General features: G+C 49.3%; 7 protein-coding genes across 7 annotated transcripts; 3 read left to right on the top strand and 4 right to left on the bottom strand.

The window, feature by feature from the left end:
- Positions 1-36: 36 nt before the first annotated feature.
- Positions 37-1966, top strand: N7508_004099 (RNA-binding protein VTS1; the record flags this gene model as incomplete). The annotated part of the gene is made up of 3 exons (XM_058462165.1): positions 37-538; positions 589-1853; positions 1910-1966. The coding sequence occupies 3 exons, from the start codon at positions 37-39 to the stop codon at positions 1964-1966; spliced, it is 1824 nt and encodes a 607-aa protein (XP_058320790.1).
- Positions 1967-2419: 453 nt separating this feature from the next.
- Positions 2420-3002, top strand: N7508_004098 (uncharacterized protein; the record flags this gene model as incomplete). Its single annotated transcript, XM_058462164.1, has 2 exons — positions 2420-2495; positions 2656-3002. The coding sequence occupies 2 exons, from the start codon at positions 2420-2422 to the stop codon at positions 3000-3002; spliced, it is 423 nt and encodes a 140-aa protein (XP_058320789.1).
- A 283-nt stretch (positions 3003-3285) lies between these two features.
- Positions 3286-4391, bottom strand: N7508_004097 (3-methyl-2-oxobutanoate hydroxymethyltransferase; the record flags this gene model as incomplete). The annotated part of the gene is made up of 2 exons (XM_058462163.1): positions 3286-3915; positions 4020-4391. 2 exons carry the CDS (start codon positions 4389-4391, stop codon positions 3286-3288), a joined length of 1002 nt encoding a protein of 333 aa, XP_058320788.1.
- A 1433-nt stretch (positions 4392-5824) lies between these two features.
- On the bottom strand, positions 5825-8406 carry N7508_004096 (SLC26/SulP family anion transporter; the record flags this gene model as incomplete). Its single annotated transcript, XM_058462162.1, has 2 exons — positions 5825-7903; positions 7954-8406. 2 exons carry the CDS (start codon positions 8404-8406, stop codon positions 5825-5827), a joined length of 2532 nt encoding a protein of 843 aa, XP_058320787.1.
- A 2381-nt stretch (positions 8407-10787) lies between these two features.
- On the bottom strand, positions 10788-12554 carry N7508_004095 (cytochrome P450; the record flags this gene model as incomplete). The annotated part of the gene is made up of 7 exons (XM_058462161.1): positions 10788-10996; positions 11050-11146; positions 11242-11497; positions 11560-11681; positions 11747-12081; positions 12148-12330; positions 12392-12554. The coding sequence occupies 7 exons, from the start codon at positions 12552-12554 to the stop codon at positions 10788-10790; spliced, it is 1365 nt and encodes a 454-aa protein (XP_058320786.1).
- Positions 12555-15715: 3161 nt separating this feature from the next.
- Positions 15716-16264, top strand: N7508_004094 (uncharacterized protein; the record flags this gene model as incomplete). Its single annotated transcript, XM_058462160.1, has 3 exons — positions 15716-15908; positions 16022-16100; positions 16162-16264. 3 exons carry the CDS (start codon positions 15716-15718, stop codon positions 16262-16264), a joined length of 375 nt encoding a protein of 124 aa, XP_058320785.1.
- A 2408-nt stretch (positions 16265-18672) lies between these two features.
- Positions 18673-20107, bottom strand: N7508_004093 (type I HSP40 co-chaperone YDJ1; the record flags this gene model as incomplete). Its single annotated transcript, XM_058462159.1, has 4 exons — positions 18673-18992; positions 19046-19873; positions 19940-20009; positions 20072-20107. The coding sequence occupies 4 exons, from the start codon at positions 20105-20107 to the stop codon at positions 18673-18675; spliced, it is 1254 nt and encodes a 417-aa protein (XP_058320784.1).
- Positions 20108-20714: the final 607 nt, after the last annotated feature.

Genomic DNA, 20714 nt, shown 5'->3' with positions numbered 1-20714 from the left:
TCCCCTGTATTTACTATTCGCAACACGTTGCAAACCATGGCCAGTCATATCATTGGCAATCGCAATAGCACCCCCGACGCTTCGAATTCCACGCTTCGTCCTCCGTCATCCTCTCGAAACCTCGGATCCCACCAGCTGCGGGCGTCGGCAGACATGTCCGGGTTTCCTTCGCCCTTGTCCGCCCGAAGCATCCGTCCATCATCTGAAGTCTTCTTCAGTCAGCAATCCCAGGGCCAGAACAATTCGGAAGATGCGATGGACCGTGCGGCTCAACAGTGGCTCTCTGACATTGATCAATACGAGACTACATTGGAGGAGATGGCAGCTGCTACACTGGACCAGGATTTCAAGGATGAACTGAGTGCCATCGAACAATGGTTCCGGGTGTTGAGCGAGGCCGAGAGAACTGCGGCTCTGTATGCTTTGCTACAGCAGACCACTCAGGTGCAGATTCGATTCTTCATCCAAGTCCTGCAGCAAATGTCTCAGAGTCACCCAATGTCTGGTCTGCTGTCCCCCGCCAACTTTGGCGAAAAAGGTATGGTCCTATCTGCAAATCATTTGTGTGACTATCACTGACTCTCATAGATGCCATGTCAAGCCGCCTGAGCGATGCCATGTCGAAGCTTAATATGGATACCTCCCGTAACTCTCTCGGACGTCCCCCTCCCTCCCCTGGCGCCAAGCGAAACTCTGGCCTCGACTCCTCGACCATCAATGCGATGTTCCCAGATGCCGCCGCTGCCATTGCGAAGAAGAAGGCCGAGTTCACCCAGCAAACGGGTAACGCACCTCCATCGAACCGGAACAGCGCTGTCTTCGACCGTGCTTCATTTGTCGCCCCCACCATTTCTGCGCCTGACAGCGGCTCGGACAGCCTGGGCCAGCCGCCGGCGTCCCCTTGGGCCCAGCGTGGTCTTTCAGACACCCAGCCCCCGATTGCCCGGCCCAAGTCATCCTCCGGACATCAGCCTATGGGCCAGTTCAGCCAGTCTTCGGGCATGCGCTCGCCTCTTCCGCAAACCGCTAATATCCCTGCTCCTGACATTGAGCCTCCTCTTCTGTCTCCTTACAACGTTGGTAACCACAGCTGGGCTTCAATGACCAATACTCCGATGACTGCTACTTTCGGTCAGCAGCAGCACCAGAACCCTAACACGCATGCGGATATGGTTGCAAACGCCACGGCAATGAAGCTGGCAGCTTTGTCGACGGTGAACAACCGAATTGCTCTGGACGATGCTCGCAAGTACCGCCGTGCCCGCTCCAACGATGGCCAAGGAAAGAACTCCCACGGCAACCCGACCTTCTCCCAGGGTTTGGCTAGCCCAGGTCTTGGTGGACAACATCTGGTTGCCGGTCAGCTTCTCAATGCTCAGCAGCTGGCAGCTTTGCAGGCTCAGCAACAGGCCGCTATGGCAGGCCGACGATCTCGCCCATCGTCTCCGGGTGTTGCCATGCAGGGCGGAAGTTTGACCCCTATGGGCTTCACCTCCCCGCAGAACAACGGATTTCTGGCAGCTTATGATCCCAACAACCCTCTTATGGGCAATGGAATGGGCTCGCTTAATATTGGACAGTTCGGTCTGGGTAGCGAGGGCTACCTGTCGGATCACTCGGAGGTTGCCCGAGGCCGCTCTCCGCGTGGTCGCCGTGGCAGCTCCAAGCCCCCAGAAGACCCCACTGACCCTGCCCTTCTGAAGGATATCCCCAGCTGGCTGCGATCCCTCAGGCTCCACAAGTACACCGACAATCTGAAGGATTTGCAATGGACGGAATTGGTTGAGCTTGACGACAAAGCTTTGGAGGACCGCGGTGTCAACGCTCTTGGTGCCCGTAACAAAATGCTCAAGGTAAGCTCTCTTGAACCCGACTCCCCCACTTATCAGCACGCTAACATTCCCCACAGGTATTTGAGCAGGTTAAGGAGGCCCGCACCGATGGCAAGCTCGAAAATCTTGTGTGATTCTTACATTTATTTGCGGCATAATCGAGGGATCTGGAATGTATCAAACGCTGCCATGTGAACGGATTCATGAGATGGGCTCGGGAATTATTGAACATTGCATTCGGGTTAATAGTAGATAAGGACATGAATTATTGGATTTACGTGTAAACTGTACAAATGTTCCAGTTCTTGTTCTATGTAGGCGGATTGGATACTCGAGACGGGTGATGTGGCCCGTGCACCCATAGAACCCGCGCTGCCACCTCTGGGCATCTGTCAAGCCGCGATCTTCCCAAGCTCCTCCATCTCAGGCTGTGCCACAGAACCAATATTGCAATTCCCGCTGGGCTCAACACACGACCCTCTCGAGGCTTGATAGGCACCTCCGACAAGACCGAGCCACAGATCGACCTCTCAACCGGGAATATCCTCCACCCCATCGACAGCGAACAAAAGACCACACCACCCAAAATGGCACCAACAAAGCAGGAACTCTCCCTGCTAATCAACCCCCCTCGTCCCCGAATCAGTTCAACACAACAACCGCGTAAGCAAGATCCCTCATTCCACCCCTATCCCGCACTACACGGCCACCACCATATCCCGAAGCCACAACCTCCCACTACCATCCTTTAACAAAACCACAAACTAACAAACCAACACACAGGTCCTCTCAACCCTCCACAGCCTAACCTCCTTTCTCCTAGGCCTCTCAGCAGGAATCCTAGCCCTGCAATCAACCTACGGCTTCGCCTTCTACTTCCTAGGCACAATCTTAGTCTCAGGACTCTTCCACCTAGTCCTAATCCACCGCTCAAACGGCGGTGGTGCGGGCTCCTTCTTCCCGGGTAGCAATGCTGGCGAGATTGAGGGTATTGTCGAGATGGATGACAAGAGTAAGGTTGTGAAGATGCAGCTTGGTGGGAAGGCTGGTTCGAGGCGCATTTTGCGCAAGGGTGCTTGGAGGGACGTTTGGTTTGGGGGTGGTGTTATGAGTGAGGCGCTTAGTGGGTTTGTGCTTGGGTGGGCTGGTGTTGGGGGTGTTTTGAGGTGATTTGTTTAGTTGGGTATTCGGAAGGAGTAGGTGTGGATTGTAGGAATTGTATATGTGTATTGATTTGATCTGGTTGAATTGCTGAGCCTGTTCCTTGACTCTCTTTGGCTCGAAGTAGATATGTGTTGGTGTGGAGGGATGTATGCTTGGGCTCCCCCTCAAGCCATATATATATCTGTCAAGCCTAGAACACGCACACACGCACCCTCCTCCTCAAGTTGTGGTTCAACATCAGTTTACATTCGAGTAGTTGCTAAATATCTAACTATAAACCCATCCCAACTCATTCCTCCTTCTCAATAGGTATCCCCTCAACAATCCTCTCAAATTCAGCCAAAGCCTCCTGATCAACCGCATAAGTAAACTCCTTGGAAGGAAAAGCCCGACTCTTGACCTCCCCCCGATAGGCCTCAATCCCCCGTCTCGCCTCCCCCCAAACATCCCCATAAGTTTTCACAAACTTAGGCAAAAACCTCCCCTCGGGGAAATTCCCCAGCATATCAACCTGAACAAGAACCTGCCCAGAGCACCCATTCCCAGACCCAATGCCGATAGTAGGCACGCTCAACCGCGATGTCACAACCGCCGCAATCTCAGCCGGCACGGCTTCAATGAGCACCAGGCACGCGCCGGCCTTTTGTACGGCTAGTGCGTCATTGAGTAGTTTCACGGCGCCGCTGACGGATTTGCCTTGCACGCGGAACCCGCCCAGACTGTGTTGTCGTTGTGGGGTCAGTCCTATGTGTGCCATTACGGGGATTCCGGCTGATGAGATCTTCGAGATTGTGGCTGCCATTTCGGCGCCGCCTTCTAGTTTTATGCCTTGCATGCCGCCTTCTTTTATCATGCGGATTGCGGATGTTAGAGCTTTTTCGGGGTTTGTTTCGTACGATCCCATTGGGAGGTCGGCAATCTTGGACGGTTGTTAATTTGTGTTTGTTTGTTGGATGGGGTGTGGATGTTGTCTATTTGGATTGGAATTGGGGGTGGGAGACTGAAGCTGAGATGGGTACTCACTGTAAAGGCACTCTTAACGGCTCGATTCACACTGCGGCAGTGTAGAAGCATCTCGTCCATTGTTACTTCATTTGTATCTTCCATGCCCATAGCAACCATGGCAAGGCTATCGCCAACAAGAACGATTTCCATACCCGCTGTGTCGGCGACATACCCGCTGGGAAAGTCGGATGCTGTAAGGACTGTGATGGGTTCGTTCCTTTTGTAGAGCGTGCGGAGGGTTTGGATGGTTACTTTCTTGCGGGTGGTTGTTGTTGATCCCATTGGAGAGTGGGAGCTATATCGGAGGCATATCCGGGCTGGTGAGACGCATGAAGTGATCGCGCCAAGGTGAAGTGCGGGACGCCGCAGAGAGCTTAGTTTCAAAGACATTGTGAAATTTCAATGGTTGGACTTGAAGCGGAAGTCGTTAAATACTGAGGTTGGGTGTTCTGGTGGATGCAGCGTACTTCGCATCTCGGGAGGGTCTTGAACCGAGGCCCTTTCTATCGGCTTTATACCTCCTTTGTTTACTCGGTATATTTTCCTTTTCTTGACTTGTTATTGCGGGCTTACATGTGTTTCATTTAGCTATCTAGCCATACAAGTTCTCGAGCTGTCGGTTGTCGGATAAATACTCCCTCAACAGCCATTGGGTTAGCCAGCTCTCATAGATGCACCTACCTTGTGTCTAGCTAGATAGAATATGCCAGACTAAGGGCCAGGTTCTAAGGCTATCTCTGAACTTTGACCCTTAGCATCAAAAGAAATGCATCCCATGAGTTGAGCGGCTACTCTCGGAAGATGTGGAGCCGGTGGAGAGAACGCTCAGCATAGGAATGTTGAGTATAGGAGGGTACTCAGGTGTCTACTATCAGGATACAGCACCTACTCCAAGCCCCTCAGTTCTCGCGGAAGAGATAATCCCAAATAACGGCAACGGATTGGGCCAAGTCCTCAGAGATGTGCTACCTTTTAACATCGCCAAATACTGTTGAAGTTCCTACTCGGCTTTAGTGACAACTCTTGATCCTGATCCTTCGACTCTCCTAAGGAAACCACTCTCAGCAATTCCCCCTTCATGATACAAAAACAGCCCATCAACACCCTTATGGCATTCGCGAGGCTACAATGAGGCTCTGATATATAATCTATCGAAGAGGTGCAGCCTAGTTTGAATTTCCAAGGCCCTTTGTTCTTACCTCGATTGTAGAAATCAGTAGAATAAGAATGACATCCTCCCTAATGGGGCTGCGAGAAGTGGAGAGGGGCTCCTTTGAAGCTCCGCCGTCTGCAACGGTATTGCAGTCAATGTACCGTAAAGCAAACATTCATCTGTCTACGAGTTACGCAGTACAGTTGCATAATCACACGAGAAGTAAATCACCAAAGAACGATCTATAAATTCGATATATTCAAAATATCAAGGGGTATATCTAGGAAGCAATTCAGCCAAAGCCGAAGAATTCCAGTTCCATTCCTTTTCTTCCAATAAACCAACCCACGTAAACCAAGGGAATAGCGCCGAAAGAATACACAACAGGATGTCCATTTTTCCAGGAATGCATCCGATCAATATAGACAGTGCTAAGTGACAAGACAAGACAAGATAAGACAAGAACGAGAACAGGCACAAAAGACAACGGGTGTCAAATGTCAATTGTGAAATGTAACATGTGAGTGTGGAAGGGGAAATGATTAACAGGTCATTATCGGGGCATATCAGATCAGATCAATTCAGACTCCAAACCAGGGAGGATAGCATGATCGATGCAGAGGGAGAAGAGATGCAATGCAAATCAGATGAAGATGAAAGGGAAGAGAAATCAACCAAGGTGAGGAACCTCGTCGGACGAATTGGCAACAGCACTCTGCAACGCGCTCGTCAGGTCGATGTGGAAGAAAGGTCTGTTCATGCCTTGCACGAGCGCAACCTTGCGACGACTGCGGTAAGCCTTGCTGTCGGTGATATCGCGCTGGAACTTGTCTTCAGTGATGACGTCGTTCGAGTCTGCGGAGGATGTCTCGATGCCGTAGGTCTCGCGCTCTGTGGTGTTGGACTCCGACTTGAGGCCTGCTTCCACGTCTTCATGCTTGTGGTAGGCCTGTTCGCGCTGGTTGTTGATGATCTCGGCGTGGGCCGCAGCTGAGGCACTGCCTTCGATCTCGGCGACGGAGAAGATTGGCTTCCACCGGTGGAAACCTTCGTTGGAGACGGGGGTTGGGTAGCCGAAGCCTGCGGCGGCGAGACCGCGCTTTGTCCAGCGGTTGTTGATGTGGGCGAAGTGCCATTGGACCGAGCGGGGGGAGGCGTAAAGGTCTAATTGATTGCGAACGTCGATCAGGTTCTGAATGGAGGTTACATCGACGTTGTTCACGGACGAGAAGTCGAGAATGACAGCTTGGAGCAGGGGGAGGTGTGAGTCGTCGTCGCTGCCTTCCTTGCCGCGGCGAGGACCGGAATCGTTCCAAGGACGATCGCCGCGAGTGCGGTAGGCGTGGGGGTTGGTTCGGCGGGTGTTTTTGAAGATGGTTTGAACAAGGAAGTCGGTGTAATGGTTGGCGTTGGGGTAGTTGAAGCCCTCTGCGAAGCGGTAGATGAAGATACCGGGGAGAGGCTGCTCGACCTGAATGTCCGGGTTGGAACCATCGCCGTGGTTGATGGGAAGGAAGATGGTGCGGTGGTGGTGCTCCTCGTCGTCGGAAGGAGTCTTGTTGTTTCCGAAAGATCCATACTTTCCATCGGTGTCCAACAGGTGATCGCCGACCACAGAGTGGATGGTGACACGGCCCAAGAACTGGCCACGGGCTTTGGCCACGCGGAAGAGCAGAACTGCAACTGAGACACAGATAGTACAGTAAATACCGTACTCGATAGAAGTGAACACGGTGACAAAGACACCGATGAAAAAGATGATTGCATCGAGCGGGGACACACGCCAGAACTGGTACACGGTGTTGGGGGGAGTGATCAAATCACCGACCGCGTGGATAATGACACCGGCCAGAGACGCCTTAGGGATATAGAAGAACAGAGCCGGCAGAGCGTAAATAGCCAACAGCACAACGACTGCAGTAATGCAACCAGCCAGGGGCGTGCGAACACCAGCCTTGGACTTGATGGCAGTACGGGAGAAGGAACCAGTAGCAGGGTAAGCACCAAGGAAAGGTCCAAGGAGGTTGCTCACGCCAATAGCCACAAATTCTTGGGAGGGGTCGATAGTGTAGTTGTTGACGCGGCCGAAAGACTTGGAGATGGCGATATGTTCAATAAGAAGAACAATCACAGCAGCTGGAAGCTGGTTGGCGTATGCGGCAATGATCTTGCGGTCCATGACGGGTACAGCAGCCTGCTGGAAACCACGAGGAACTGTGCCGAGGAGCTGGAACATGGGATCATCCCTGCGGTGCAAGTTCACGGCGGCACTGATCATAGTGTAGAACAGGATCACGAAGACGGTCCGGAGCGTTGAGATGAAGAACCAAACCTTGGCCCTCTGAGGCTGCTTCTTAGCAGCATATGTGCATGCGGAACGAATGATGTAAAGCATCGCACAAGCAGTAACTCCCATAGCAGCATCGATGGTGGAAGATGGGAGGTACTTGAGGGTGTTGATGATGACCATGTAGGTAGCACCGCGGGTACTGAAGTCAGCAGTCTCACCCAGCATGGTGGAAACCTGGCCTGAGCAAATGCTCAAAGCGGAACCAGTCATGAAGGCAGAGATGGCAGGGAGAGGGATGAAATCCACGATGAAACCAACGCGGAAAAGACCCAGCACAAAGACAATGCCACCACAAATAACAGCGAGAGAAGAAGCAATCAGATGGGCAGGGTAATCAGGGTAAATCTTCTGGACATCGAGCACAATTGTTCCAGTCAAAGTCGACATAACCGCCACGGGCTGGTAAAGTCAGTACGCATTCTCTCTTTCATTGGCCGGGCATCACTTACTCCGATGGTAATATCCTTGGACGTGGCAAAGAACCAATAGATCAAAACACCCATAAAGGACGAGTACAAACCAAACTGCACTGGCAGCTCAGCGAGCTTGGCATAGGCCATACCCTGCGGCACGACGACGGCACCAACAGTGATACCGGCAACCATGTCACCAAACAGCCATTGGAGGTTGTAGTTGGAAATCCAAGTGAGGAAAGGGAACAGGTTGATGAGATATTGCACGAATTGGCGTCCGGAGGGGGTGATCTCGCGAATCCAGTCGAGACTTGTTGGCTCAGGTTCATTGTAGGAATATGTGTCGACGGTGCCCATAGAAAAGGTCGATTCACCTCTTGTGACGGGCTCGGAACCCGATGTAGCCCCCAGAGGGTCTCTGTAGGTGGTTTTGATACCGAGGCCCTTGGCCAGGGTATGACCCAGCTTGGAGGTGGTCTCACGGCTCATGATTGCTACCGGAATTCAAATATAGCCGGCGTTGACAGCCACGAGGACCACGTGTGAAACGGAGAATTCGAAGTAGGAGTGAAGACCCCAAAAACTGGTGATGATCAAAGATATAAAAGGAAGTCAAATTAAATCAAACCAGCATGTCGAAAAGGGTATAGGGGCCGTTCGTGATTCGGATGCAAATGGCGCAATATCAAAATGTCCAAATGCAATCTAGGATTTGATTTTTCCCACGCTTAGCTCGCTTGGCTGAACACGAGGTTTGGGAGATGTGAAGAAGAAACAAAAATGGCACATCAAAGCGAAGGTCCGTCTGAAGAACAACAATTTCACACGGCTCCCGCCCGATGATCGCAAGCCGATCAAGTCTGAGCATCCACAGGTCCCACTCCGCCGGTCTGGAAGGATGACGACGGATGGAGCACTGCTTCCGCCCAGCGGGGTTCCAAGGAGGCGGACACTTGGCTTTATTTACAAGAGACATTCATTCTGTGCCAGATATATTAGCCAATCCTTACAAATTAGATACCAAGAGCACAGAACAAGCCCGTTGCCCCCATGACTTTGGCTCACAGACTCATGTTCATAGATGACTTCTTTCCCGAATGCCAAGCAGCCGCATGACGAATGAAAGTGCGCCTCCACCCAATTTGCCCCGAGACGATCAGGGGTGGGTCTGAACCGCCAATCAAAAGGCATACAGAACACGCAATCTCAACGTGCGATGGTGAAAGCTGTGAGGAATCTGGTTCCACGTCGAATTTCAAGAATCTTCTCATCTTTCTGTCTGGTGTCACCGCCTTGGCTGACCAAGGAAATACACTTCCATGACATTCTAATTTTACATCCGATAACTTAATTATTCACAGCTACGGGAGTACCGAGTACACAGCATTACACAGCATAACGCTTCTTAGTTACGTACTCGTATACGTCTCCCGCCAGATCCCCACATCCGCCGCGTGGTCCAAACCCCCTATCTTATTAACCTCGTCTATCCGCATCCCCTTGGCAGGGTCCGTGTGGGCTCGGCGCCCCCTACTCTATCTGTTAGGTGCATACAGTGAACACCTCTCTCCTAATGATCGGCCCACGACCGGGGTTCCGGTCGTTCTAGTGGTGTCAGACCCTGGCCTCAAAGGTTGGGATGATACACTAGCCGTCACGACAAATGCACGTTTACGTCGAGGCAACCTACTGTAGTAAAAAGGCAAAGACACCTGAATCCAAGCCCGACAATCCGATGTACGCTAAAATATGCATGAATCCCCAAAACGTTAAACCCGATGATGCCATCTAGATCTTGATTGCGTCTTTGCGGTGTCTGAAGTTTATTTTTTTGGCTGTCAGTTAACTTCAACTTGCTTGCCTTCTATACTGGTGATAGCTATGATATTATAATCCTCGGCGGTTGGCTCAGATATCACGCAACACGACGATATCCCCCTATACCCTGCACAGAACTGACCTAGATCCAACCCACCTATGGCCAGCAAACGAACCCGATATCCTTACAAATTACAACCTCAAGAAGAGTTCGTGGCGCCGGGCCATACTGCACCTGACCCTCCAATCTATGCGAGATCTGCAAACGCAGACAGACGCCTTCGGTCGTACAGGACCGCACGTGCTAAGCTAGCTGATCGCGACATGTAACTCTCTCTCCCTTGGAGAGGCATGTTCACGCCCACTCACTTGGCTCTGTTTCAGCCTCCCAGCTGCATCAATACGAGTTTCTGTCATCCATCCCGACGGGCTTATCAAGCTTGATTAATCTTCTTAGTCGACCAGCCTACAAAGGCGTTTTTTCTTCTTCTATTGTTTTCCCCTTCGCTATACCGCTGCCGCTGATATTACTTATATTACTTTTGTGTTGATATTGGGTTAGTGTCGCTAGGATAAACCCCTTTTCTTTCCGGAGTGCGGAGTACCTCGGTCTCCGTATACAAGATTAGCTATGGCGATGATGTGTTAGTCTTGGTGATCTCAGTCCCTGAGTACGCCATGAAATTGTTTCGATTTGCTGTGCTTTGATCTTTTTCGCCGTGGCTGATGTCAGGATGCAGCTTTTTTTGGGGTGCGAGGGGTCTCGGACCTGGAAGCTGCATATGCAGGGTTCCAGCGGGTTGTTTGGTTTGGGATTCCCGGTCTCTTGGGTTTACTGGGGTATTTGGATAAGCTTGCTTGGGGATTTCAAGGTTCTTTGGGAGTTGAGTTCGGTACACTGCTCTGGTGGGGTCGGAATGATTGAACTTTGCCTCCCATGTGACAAGAACTGACATTTGGCTTACTTCTGATTAGTCGATCGCGTTATTTTATGCTTCGATTCATACACTTTCTAAGTAGATGGGAAGGTAGGTACAAGTCTTCGAGTCATCTCAGCTCACTTCCAAATTTGACTCTCCCCGTTTGGTAAATACAACTTTCAACGGCGCAGGAACAGTAGTAAATGTATCCCGATACCCATTCAAAAACGCAGTTTCGGTTTGTTCCTCCGCAAACGACACATCATACCGAATTACAATTTCCGCAGTGACACGGCGAAGCTCCATCAGAGCAAGCTGCTTCCCGACACAAGAGTACGGACCTGGTTGGCAGTGTCAGCACTGGAAAACGGAAATGGGGGCAGTGACAACTTACCGGTGTAGAAGGGTATGAATACAGATGGATCGTTGACAAGCTCTGGCTGTGTCGTCCATCGTTCAGGCAGAAACTCGTCTGGTCGCGGGAAGAGACGCTCGTCTGGGATACTCACTTAGTATTGGATATACTCTTAAAGGGATCTTTTCAGATAGACTTGCCTCTGAACAAGGTATGCATTGGTATGGCAACCATCGTATTCCCAGGAATATAGGTCTCGCCAATCTTGATTCCCTCGGCTGGAGTTACGCGTTGGACGCCAGATGGCACGGCTGGGTGCAACCGGAGTGTTTCATTGATCACTGCGTCGAGAAGTTTGGAGCTCGTCAGTTTGACGTAGGAAAGCTCTGGCAAGTATGACTCTAGTTCAGTCTGGAGCTCCTTGTATAGCGCCTGGTTTTTGACGAGATGGAACAGAATGTTGGTTAATGCGGCGGCGGTTGTGTCACTGTTTTTCGGGTTGTCTTAACCCTATCCTCTATTCTCTCGGTGAGATTATTGTAAACTCACCTGCCGGCAACAATAATAAGATAAGCATCACCCTGAAGATTAAGGTGGTCCTGCTCTGCTTTCGGCCCATCGTCAAATGCTTTCAGGATCCACGAGAACACATCGGGTATCTCTGGGGGATTCTAGGGCCTCGGTCGTCAGTACTTACTACCTCATATCATGCCCGGACAGATGTAATGTAGCTGACCTGAATCCGATGTAGAACATGGGAAGTGACCCAATTCCATAATCTCAGGTAGTCCTTATTGACCCCTGGTATTCTTTTGACAAAAGGAAATAGCCAGGTCAAGTGACTGAAAAGCCCAATCTTCTTCATATCATCGTGAACTTGTCGTAAGATATAAGAATCCTCCCCAGTAACGAGCATGTCGAATGAGTGTCCAAATGCCATGTCTCCCATAACGTCAAAACTGTAATAGTTGAACCAAGGCGTCATGTTCATGGGACTCCCGACATGCTTTTCGATGCCTGCGATTAATTGATCTGTATAAAGGGTGATTCTTGGCTCATAATCGCGGAGTGCTAGAAGGGAAATGAATCATTAGAACCGAAACACAGAGGAAAAGCTTTGAAGAGATATTGTTGTACCTCTGGTGCTGAAGCCTCGGTCCCAGGCCTTTCTTCTCTGCGCATGCGTCTGTTTATTTCTGTCTGTCTGAAGAGAGGTTCTAGGTTCAATTATAGTGTACCAGGGCCCCTTCTCAAATTTGGAGGTTGCGCCATGGATAACTTTTATGGCAGCTGGGTCAATGATGGAGATCTCGGTGGGTCCTATTATGAGAAACGTAAGTATGGTTGAGAGATACTGTATAAAAGGTTCAAAGTATCATACCAACGCGAACATAATCTCCGTACTGGTGGTGAAGCTTTTGGATTTCATCACATAGCTGTAATTTCTTTCCTGACAGGACAGTCACATAAAAATTTGACAGTCGGGCAAAGAAAGGTCCAGGAAATCTAGAGAGGCGATGCAAGAAGGCTCGGTACACGAGCATACTTAGATATACACCTGCTATATGACACATGACCAACTTTCTAGACGCGATGTCTTGAGCTTTTGAACAGACCACAGTATCGAAAGCTGTAGTTGCTAGCAGAAGGAATACATAACCAATGAAAACAACAGGGGCATTCATGTCCCATTCTCCATGACGGAAAAAGAGAGTGTGGGCGCTTACACCGCTCAACCCAGCCAGGGCAACCAGCTTGTGTGAGTTTTGAAGCATCCTGGGTGAGAAATTTGGGTAAACAGAGGATCAAAAGATTCTTGACAGGTCTTGAAGCCAGGGGAGGTGGTATCCTGCCATAAAAATCTTGATGTGAGGCGGGGCTAGCTGCGAGGCAACGCCTTCATAAGCAATTCTGCGGCTGGGGGCCAAGAAGAGATTAGGACATTCTTTTCAACCTATCTAGGCGTCGAATGGTGTCTGCAAAGTTGGAAACTGGGGCTTATGATTGGCCACTTGTCGTACGCTACAGTAGTGCGCATATAGCTGCAGCGTAGCCTCAACTTGGGCCCCGTAGAGTAGATTGAATTGAGTCCGTCAATGAGTGGCTGTAGACCTTGGGTCAGCAACATGTCAGCTTGAAAAATCACCACACAGGTCTAGGCCGTTGCATTAACATTGTTATTGCACAATGCTTGAGGAAGACTGATTCAAAATTTGATCCATCAACCATGTTGTACCACCTTCGACATCTGCGCATAGAAAAAGTAACTTTATATTAATCTTGTGGTAAATCCGAAAAGCTCCATACCATTGACGAAATTCAACCGAAAAGTCACCTTCGTTGACAAGCGATCAAAGATAACTGCCTCGTGAAATAATTAGATCTAACATCAACATTCTGTTGCAATAATCAAAATACCGCTATTGGTCAACGCAATAGCCGGCAAAGTTCTTACATTCCCTTTAAGAGCGCGTGCAGCGCTACTGATCAAGCTGTCGTATTGCTGACCGTTCTGAAAAACCTCAAGGTTGACACAACGGTGAAATCCTTTTTATGTGCAAGTTCTGGGAATTTGTTGATATCGACAGACACGAAGTAGATATATGCTCGGTAATGTTCTAGTTGCGCGTATTTCTTGGACATACAGCGGGGTCCGCCAGGCATGTCAGCTTTGAATTCGACGGCGACTTTCGCGTATGCCCGCATAACTTGGTTGTATTGTTCTTCACTAAATTTATGTACTAGTAGTCTCTCCAACTAGGTATGGACTAAAACAAGAGTATCTTGCCTCTCAATTTTCACAACAACACCTAAAGCGCTAAAGACTGGTTGAAAATGTTAGCGGAGGGAAGTAGTGAACCAGAAGTTTAGATGATTTTTTTTATTGCTGAAGAAGAACGGCAGCAGACTTGTAAGATGGATGCATATTGGCTCTCTTAGGGTCAAGAAGTCTTTTGAGATGTGTTTTTTTTTGTTTTTTTCTTTTTTCTTTTTTTGTTATTTTTCGATGTCGTGCTCAGTAGGGTGCTCTGTGGAAAGTAGTGTGGAGGGGACAAGCTAGAATCCATATCTTGTTCTCATGGTCCCATTAGGGTAGCCTTCTTTCCAATACACAAGACGCATGTTGTGAATCATAACTGCGCAGCGATGTGTCAGTAGCTTGCATAAAATAAAGATCATGGATCATGTGCTAGTCAGTTGCCAAGAAGCTCTCCTCATGCATGGCCTATGCCCATTTTCAGCTTTGCGTCTGACTTGATTGAGTCCGAGAATCGGAAAGACTATGCGTGATTTTCTAAATACAATCTGCATAAATAAACACCTTGCTCGCTCCAGGGAGAGGCTCGCCAACATGAATAGAAAATTGGGTGCCTTTGTTTGAACTTACCTCCTTGGGATTATTTAAGTCTGCGCGCAACCTCCTATGAAAAGCTGCCAGGCAAGTAGTATTCGTTCGCCCTAGTTAGGTCTAAAGAGACACTAACATCTCGTTCTGTTTATCCTCTAAAATTGGACTTTTTGGCTGATATTTCGAGGAACATGTTAGGTAACTTTGCTACTTTTTACAGCTCCCTAGTAGAGGACGCCTTGCTTATGAAGTATTGCCTTTCCACGATCTGTTTACAACTTATCAGACTTTAATATAGACCTCGATCATAGGATTCTATAAAAGACCCCTAGACCCCTAGACCCCTTTACTAAGTCTAAGAATCAGTCTCGTTACGAAGAGAGCCCTACTTTACCTTCTATACACCAAGCCAGCTTCCTTCGCCTAATCACGCATCTTACTCCCACCGCGGTTCCTTCGCGCTTTTACAAATGCTGTCACCTAAGGCCACCGCGTAGGAAAGAACTGATGGTGTGAAAGAAAAAGCCCCTTTTGCTACGGACCAATCATTAAATTGAAAAGCATTTAAAATTCAGGCCGATTGGGTAACTGGTCATAGAATAGGCTAAGGTAATACATTCAGCCACACACAAGCTCATATAAGCTTTAAGGGGTCGAGTTCAGCTCGGGAGCCCCCGCTTGTGGGTCGACCCGAGATTCCCGCGCGATACAGTTTTTGCTTGCGCCCACGTTCAAGCTGGACTCTTTCGCCACAGTTTACTGATATAGGATACCATGTTTGATGACTCAAGATATGTTTTCATTTTAAAGAAGAAATTTTTCTTTCTTTGCTAGCCTAAGATCCTGTGTCTCATCTTGCCCCGACGACTTTGGGATTATTCATCTTTGAGTCCGTCTTACTGCAGGCGGAGATATTCCATGACTCGCTAAGGTTACATTGGCAAATACCACGGCGGCTAAACACCAAATTCAGTATAGTTCACTTCAGGTGAGGCACTGGATAACAATGTGAGAAAGAAACGAGGCAAAGCCGATTTTGGCTACTATCGTGATGTAAAGGGTACCTAAGGACGTATGCTGTATCCAGCACATTTCTCGTAGTTGTTAGAACACATACTTGTCAAATCGCAGATACGGACAGCTCGGTTCCAACTTCACGTATCATTTTGCATGTAAGACAAGTTGTAAGCCTCCAAGATACGTTGCATGCTCGGTTATCAGCTCCATAATTTGGGAACTAGAAAGACGGTGAAAAATTGGGATCCAAAAGAGAGTATAAAAGGCAACGTCTTGACCTGGGGATATTGGTTATCCTACTTCTCTAAGATCACTTGTTTCCTAACTGAACCATTCATCATGCGTTTCACTACAGCCTTCCTGATGCTCGCTACTGCTATTGGCAGTGTCACCGCCGCCCCTAGCGCTGAGCCCATCGACCTCAAGACCCGCACCCTCCAGGCGAGAAATGATTATATCACTGTTTATGTTTGTTCAGACGTCAACTTGGAGGCCTGCATTAGTATTGGGATCTACACTCAAAATGATTGCTGTACGTGGCCACATCCACCATAACCCAGCCCCGTCTTTTGATTCCTTTCAAGCTATCAACCTCACTGTCAAGTCAACCGTCATGGCTATATCTAATCCTTTGCTTGCATACAGTCAGCTTGAATGGCAGTCCCGTCATGGACAATGTCAAGTCCGTCAGCATCCCTAATGGGTACCGTTGTCGCTTCTGGGAGTATGTGCTCTCCGCTTGTGTTTTGGAGGTGATATACTAGCTGACTTGTACTTTTCTGTAGCTCAACCAAATGCAATGGCGGTAGTACGGGCGACATCCAAGCCCCTGGTAATAACGACATCACTGCGGGCTCATTGAGCTCTGTCAAGTGCTACAAGAACTGAACTGCGTTTGGAATCGCTCAAGCCATCTGTAAGTAATTGTCCTTGCAAAGGAGAAGATATCGGTTATTGGTGGGTCCAATATCTTTTGTTGAGATGGATGTCTGGTGGCAAGATTGAGATGCGTGGCTAGAGTGTCAGACCAGAAGCATAGAATGTCTGTAGATAGTTGCAAGAGCTTGTCTCTTCATCCAATCAATAGATATCGTCTCGTCTCTCTGCCTTTTACCTTGTAGGCTAGGCACATTTATTACTGGGCAGGGCTTATTGCTAAAATTAGAACACAGTGGGTAGATACAAAAAAGACGGATGGATTATTTTATTACTCCAACCCCTCGCCGAACTTGATCATAAACCATGACTTTGCTCCAGTATGGACTATCCAAAACTCAGGTGGATGAACAATGGTGTAAAGTAGGGCTATATCCAGCTAACTTGGGTTTAGCGTACAATGTATACGACGGCAATCAAGACTAGGTGGTAGGACCATGACTTTGGCTGTCTGTCAGTAGTTGTCGCCCAGTGGGAAAGTAGAAAACTTATCATTTCGTCAAGACAACTACCATGACTGGCTCTATTGTTATCTCATGCCCGAAAAAAGAAAATGTACGAACAAAAGATATTAGCGATCTCAGGCAGAAATAATATAGTCAAGCAGATCGGATAGCTCAAAGTATCACAGCTTCCATGTAGAATTACCTTGCGGCCGAATCCCTGGGCTAGCATATATTTCTCTCCATGATCACTACTGCTGGCTTTCTCGGCAGTATTTATCTTTCCAAACCTAGCAGCAAAGGGTGTTTCTTCCGAACGCCAGCGACTCAACTCGGAGCTCATCCAAGGGGCAACAGTATCAGCAGAGCATTGAGAAACCTCTTGAGGAATCAAGTGCCCAACCCGATCCAACATTATCTCCTTCACGCGACCTTTCGCTGCACCCCCCATTACCGCCCCTTGCTGTGCCGATATTTCGGAGTTTATCGGCCTAAATGGTCCCAAATTGGCCCTGTGAACATGAACACTTCTTGGTGGCTGGTCGTCGTCAATGCAACTTGTTGCATGGTCCTCTATCTGAAAGATAGATTGCTATCGGGGTGTCGCGCAGTGCGTATTTGATCCATATCTTCAAAACTCGTGGACTTCAGATTTTGTTATGAGGACTGCGTTGGAAGCTTACTGCTGCCGCCTCGCGGGACGACCACTTGTCACACCTGAACAGTTGGTGAATAGCAATATAATGATCTGGTCTTACAGATGTAAGCCACCTATGCTGTGTCCAATGCCAATTATAGGCTGTGGCATCTCAGTGGAAATCAGGTGCAACAGAAGGACAAGTTAAGAAAGGAGCAGAAGTAAAGTTCATCGATCTCACAACAGCCGAAGAAAGAAACAAGAAAACAGATGGAAATAAACACCTCCAACATTAGACTGCCCCGCGGCAGATTTTATGAGCTCCTGCGCTCAGGGAAGCAACTCTCTTCTTCTTCACCTTACCATCCACAACGTGCATACCATCCACAACACCCACCTTGATTCCATCACATGCTGGAACATTCAACATCATTGCAGAGACCAATCGCTTGTAGCCATACTCGAATATTGGAGATGGTCAGTCCCACTACGACTCAAGCCTGAGGACCTTGAGGGTTTGAAGCTATGTCGTATCTCCACCGCGCACCTCGTGCCTCTCCTACTTCCTCTTACGCCTCATCTACCTTCTACACTACACTCTACACGTGTCTATGTCCATATTTGACATACATCTACAAATTGAATGTCATCACAGAAACCATCCATACGGATGAACGATTCATTGAAACGAAAAACCACGCAATGTCTATTCAAGGGTCATCAGAGTGCATGCTAGAACAAAAAAAAAGATATCAAGAGAGAAAAAAAACGAGTCCATCATGATCACACGCCACAATCCCACCCCAGAGTTTCGAAAAGAAAAACCAAATCAGTATTTTTGAGTCCCTCTGCCAAACACCTGGGCCGTCGTGGTCTCATTCTCCATTCTTCGGTTTCGGTTTCGTTACTCGTTCCCGTATCGCTTCGACGTACAACTCCAACCCGCCGCAACCCCCCGAGATGAAAAGCAAAGGTAAAGGTAAAAGCAAGATGGGAGGAAATAGTATGCAAGAACGTGGAGAGGGGGACGCGAATGTAAAGAGATTACAGGGAATGAGAAGGAGAATAAGGGAAACCGAGAGAAAGAAAGGATATCATTATGGTATCTTCCGGGGTCTTCGGAGAAACGCCATTTGCAAAGCACAAAGACAAACACGAAAGATTGTTCCGGTTCAGATGGAGGGGTGAGAGTGCCCGCTTCACATTGGTATCATAAGCGAAGTTCGTCACGGGTGGACATTCCCCCAGTCTGGCCGTGTGGAACGGTCTTCGAAATTCTTTTACTGCGAAGCGCACTGCACGCGCTCGGCACCACCGGGCACATCGTCATCATCGTCTTCCAGGCCGGCACCGGCGGCACCGTGGGCACGAGCCTTCTCGCCTTCGCTGCCTTCGATGCTCTCCAGCTCGAAGTCCTCGACCATGGCGTCGGCTGGGGGCTGGGTCTGCTCGAGACGAGGGGGGAGAACCTTCTCCAGGAGATCCAAGTTCTGGAGCTGATCTTTCTGGGGGAACTTGACATCGAACTTGATGTACAGGTTGCCGTGGTCATGGTGACGGAACGAGGGCATACCCTGGCCGGGGATGACCTTGATGGCATCTACAGAGGGTTAGCAATTGTTCTTTGGCAGATTGATGGAACATGGTACGTACCAGGAGTGATAACTTCACCAGGGGCAATGTTGACAGTCATCCATCGGTCGTCGAGGTGCTCGATGTGGATGGAACCGCCAGCAAGAGCGGTAAGCAGATCAATCTCAGCCTGGTAGAATAGGTCGTCGTTCTTGCGCTGGAAGCGGGGGTGGGGCTTCTGCTCGATCTCGAAGACGACATCGCCGGGCATGACACCAGGCATCTGGTCACCCTCGCCGCGGAACTCGATCTTGTGACCATCGCGCACACCCTTGTCGACGTGGACGTGGAGCACCTTGCGTTCCACAACGGTCTTCTTACCACTGCACTTCTTGCAGCGGTCCTTGTCCTTGACAATCTCACCCTCACCGTTACAGTCAGGGCAGACGGTCTGGAAGCGCTGGATCATGGGACCCATCTGGCGCATCATGGTCTTCATACCGCTACCGTTGCAGCCTGTGCAGTCCTTGACGGCACCCTCCTTACCGCCGCGGCCATCACAGCCACCACAGATGACGGACTTCTGCAGAGCGAGCTTGGAAACCTTGCCCTTGTAGATGTCCTCCAGGTTGACCTTGTGAACGTGGTGGATTGTGCGGGCCTTCTTGGGGCCGGGGTCGCGCATACCACCACCGCCGAACATTCCACCGAAGGGACCGCCGCCGCCGCCTCCGAAGAATTGCGAGAACAGATCCTCGGCGTTCATGCCACCGCCCGCACCACCGTGCTCCAGACCCTCCTCACCAAGCTGGTCGTACAGTTGACGCTTCTCGGGGTCGGAGAGACACTCGTAAGCGGCCGACAGTTCCTTGAACTTCTCTGCGGCCTCGGGGTTGTCGGCATTCTTGTCTACAGACAGATTCGATGTCAGTTTTGGGGGGTTTCTGGAAAACGCTATCGGATTGTTTCACGTACCAGGGTGGTACCGGAGAGCACCCTTTTTGTAGGCAGTTTTAAGCTGGGCCTCACTACAGCCGGGGGCAACCTGAAATCAATGAAACACGGTCAGTTTTGGACAAGCGAACTGGAGGGACGGATCAAACATACGCCCAAGAGGTCGTAGAACTTTGTTTCCTTGACCATTGTGAAAGGGAAATGAGAAAGGGTCGAAAAGAAGGAATGAGGGACTGATGGAAACCCAGGGAGATATGGAGGGGCACAAGGGTCAAGAGCGATGAGAAGTGGATGGAGAAGAGATGGTTATGTTATCTGCGGATACCAAAAAAAAAGGCTGAGTAACTTTTTTGCCCAGGTACTGTATGGGACTCGTATTAATTACCAGGGCAACCTAGGATCTGGATTTGATCTCGATTTCTTTGTTGAAACTACTGAAGAAAAAGGCGATTTCTCTACTAATATCTCATTATTTACAGCTATTTACTCTAATGCCTTCTTCTGGCGGTTTCTTTCTATGGCCCGAGCGTTGATTCTACGGGGTTCCGCGGTCTTCGATGGACTTCGACGTGTTTCTATAAATTTGGCTGACTAAGATTATGCCCTATCTGTCTGCCTATGTATTCAGGACATGCATAAGACTCTACATGGACAACTTATATTCTATTGCATTCCTCTTCAATACATTACCAACAATAATACAAACTTTGTAATCGAAAAATCTCAACTCGCCACTTGCCACTTACGGTACCACTTATCGATAAAGGCGGAGGGGAAGGCTTTTCATGGTCCACCC

Source organism: Penicillium antarcticum (assembly GCF_028974205.1).
Source record: "Penicillium antarcticum strain IBT 31339 chromosome Unknown utg000004l_segment0_segment0, whole genome shotgun sequence".
Taxonomy (NCBI): Eukaryota; Fungi; Ascomycota; class Eurotiomycetes; order Eurotiales; family Aspergillaceae; genus Penicillium; species Penicillium antarcticum.
Note: the sequence above shows the minus strand (reverse complement) of the source record. Positions and strands in the feature narration are given on the sequence as shown.